At 44.1% G+C, this 2,498-nt stretch overlaps 1 protein-coding gene across 1 annotated transcript in view; it reads left to right on the plus strand.

The window, feature by feature from the left end:
• Positions 1–2,498, plus strand: part of HGD (homogentisate 1,2-dioxygenase) — a 42,657-nt gene that overhangs the window by 24,761 nt on the left and 15,398 nt on the right. The window contains exons 7-9 of the mRNA XM_006755353.2: positions 651–685; positions 1,513–1,596; positions 2,450–2,490. Coding sequence (XP_006755416.1) covers positions 651–685; positions 1,513–1,596; positions 2,450–2,490 — 160 coding nt within the window. The remainder of the gene's footprint in view (positions 1–650; positions 686–1,512; positions 1,597–2,449; positions 2,491–2,498) is intronic.

Consider the following 2,498-nt stretch of genomic DNA (forward strand, 5'->3'; position numbering starts at 1 on the left):
CCTTTTCTTTGGGAAGCAGAATATCAGAAGCATTTTGAACCAGACCACTGTGTCCAAAGGCAATTCTACTCTTCCTGGGCGACCTTGGGCAAGACGTTTAACTTACCTGAGCCATGAATCAGGTCCAGGATCAAAGCCCTATGACAAGGCACAGGAGCCGTCCCTTTGGGTCCAGCTCATATCAGGCACCTCCTCTCTCCCCACTTGACCCTTCATTCGGTTCTTTCAACCTGCCATGTGTCCTCCTGTCTCAAAACATTTGCACATACTGTTCCTTCTGCCTGGAATGTTCGCCTCCCTCCTTAAACCCGTGCCTCGATGATTCCTTCAGATCGCAGGTCAAATGTTCCCTTTCTAGGGAAGTTCTCGCTGATTCCTCGAGTTAGATCATGTCCATTGTTTTTTCATTTCCCTGGGCTTACCTTTCACAGTGCCATTACAGTTTACAATGATATAGTTCTGTTTGATTGCTGTCTGACTTCCTACTAGACCCTAAGCCTCATGAGGGCAGAGACTGGGTAATGTTGCACACCATTTTATACCTAGTACTAAATCTGGCAGAGCAGGTGCTGAACAATAATTTGTGCAGTGAATTAATTTGTCTGGGTGATGTTAAAACAGGAAATCACAGAAATGATTCTATGTTTCAGATGCTTTTACAATTCCGATGGGGACTTCTTGATTGGTAAGTTTTGAAGATTTCAGACCCCTTCACTGTGAATTTAGCCCTAGTCATAAGCTTCTTTTTAATTTTGTACATATTATTTTCCTTCATCCTTCAATCTGTCTTATTTAGTGGAATCTGTAGACTAAGGTCTAAAGACAATTGGGGGTCTGGAAAAGATTTCTCTTGTACCTCAGAGCCCTTACTCTATGTCCTGGTCTCTCTGATTTTGCCCATTTCTGTTGGGTCCTTCTAATATGGGAGAGCTGAGCAGCTGAAAAGAAATGAAGAGCAATACCAAGATGAGATTAACTTATTAAGATGACTCTATTTGCCATCATACTCACCCAAGAAAAAGCTATCTGTCATTGATAACTGCAATTTAAACACAGATTTTCATGAGAGCCCTAAACTGGAATGTCAGTTAGGGATTTATCTGGTCTGCTCCTTCTTTTTGATGGCTTTAGTAGAAATATTTTGGAGTGGACACTTTGGCATAGGCATTAGACATGCAAATAATAGCCTTCTGCTGGAAGCATCAGAAATAGGTGATTTTCTGTCCTATTTCAGTTGCCTTTTTTGGTCAATCCTCAGAATTGTGCATATTCAGGATCCTTACTTGACAACTAAAAAAAGAACCCCAAAAACCAGAGTCCATTTTTTCATGCGCGTTCTTCTACATAATAAAATAGGTAACTTAAGTTGTCATACATTTTTCCTTTTGAGACTCAATAAAGCTCTGTTCGTTGGAAATGAAAAAGCAAATGCTTTCTTTAAGCTTTTGACTCTTCGTGAAGTGGTTCTTCCATTAAAAGAGACACTCACTGCTACCCTGTCTTTTTTATTAGTTCCCCAGAAAGGGAAACTTCTCATTTACACCGAGTTTGGCAAGATGATTGTGCAGCCCAACGAGATCTGCATCATTCAGGTGAGTAATGTGTCCCCTCTCTCTGCCTCTCTCTAATTTGGGAGCAATCAGATGTTGCAGCTGCTGCTATTTCCAACTCTAAAATGTCTCTGTCATGTCTGGGCAATGGGGAGGGAGTTTGAGTTACACAGAAGGCTCCCTGTGCCGAAGGATGAGCAGGCTTGGGTGTCTGCTTTGTTTTAAAATAGCACACAATCGCAAAGCAAAGAGCATTGTCAGTTCACCTTCCTGAACACCTATGCACACTCTGGATAAGACCGTGGATATGGGTGGAGGGCAGTGAAGACAGATTTCTGACAATTTTTGCTACATCAGGGCACTGTGATCTCTGAACCAAATAAGATAACACACTAGAGTTGGTTTGGGTCACAGATGTGATTAAGATTTACATTTTTTATTTCTAACTCATCTTTGAGTTGGTTGTCTCTCAGATCTAGTTCAGCAGACTATAGCGTGGGCATGTGGGGTTGGCTGTGGCTTTGGAGCTTCTTTATAAGTACATGTGGGGTCCCTCGGCGTGAACTGCAGGGATCTGGCAGAAACCGGCAGTCCAACGCGACCTGCTGCTCCTGCCTGCTGCTCCTGCTGATACCGGCCCTGCTGCACCTGCCACCGCCACTCAGTAGGCTCGCTGCCACTCCGGTGTGGTCTCCGGGCTGTGGTGGCCAGCTGTGAGCCCTGCATCTGGCACCCATTGGTCAGCTGAGCGGCACTCCCACTGTGGGACCACACTGACCACTAGGGAGCAGCTCCTGCGTTGAGCGTCTGCCCCCTGGTGGTCAGTGTGCATCATAGTGACTGGTTGCTCAGTCAAATGAACGGTTGGACACTTAGCATATTAGGCTTTTATTATATAGGATCATATTTTTCAATTTCCATTCTCTTATTTCCAGAGAGCTTATGCAT

Source organism: Myotis davidii, unplaced genomic scaffold (genome assembly GCF_000327345.1).
Source record: "Myotis davidii unplaced genomic scaffold, ASM32734v1 scaffold292, whole genome shotgun sequence".
NCBI classification, from domain to species: Eukaryota; Metazoa; Chordata; class Mammalia; order Chiroptera; family Vespertilionidae; genus Myotis; species Myotis davidii.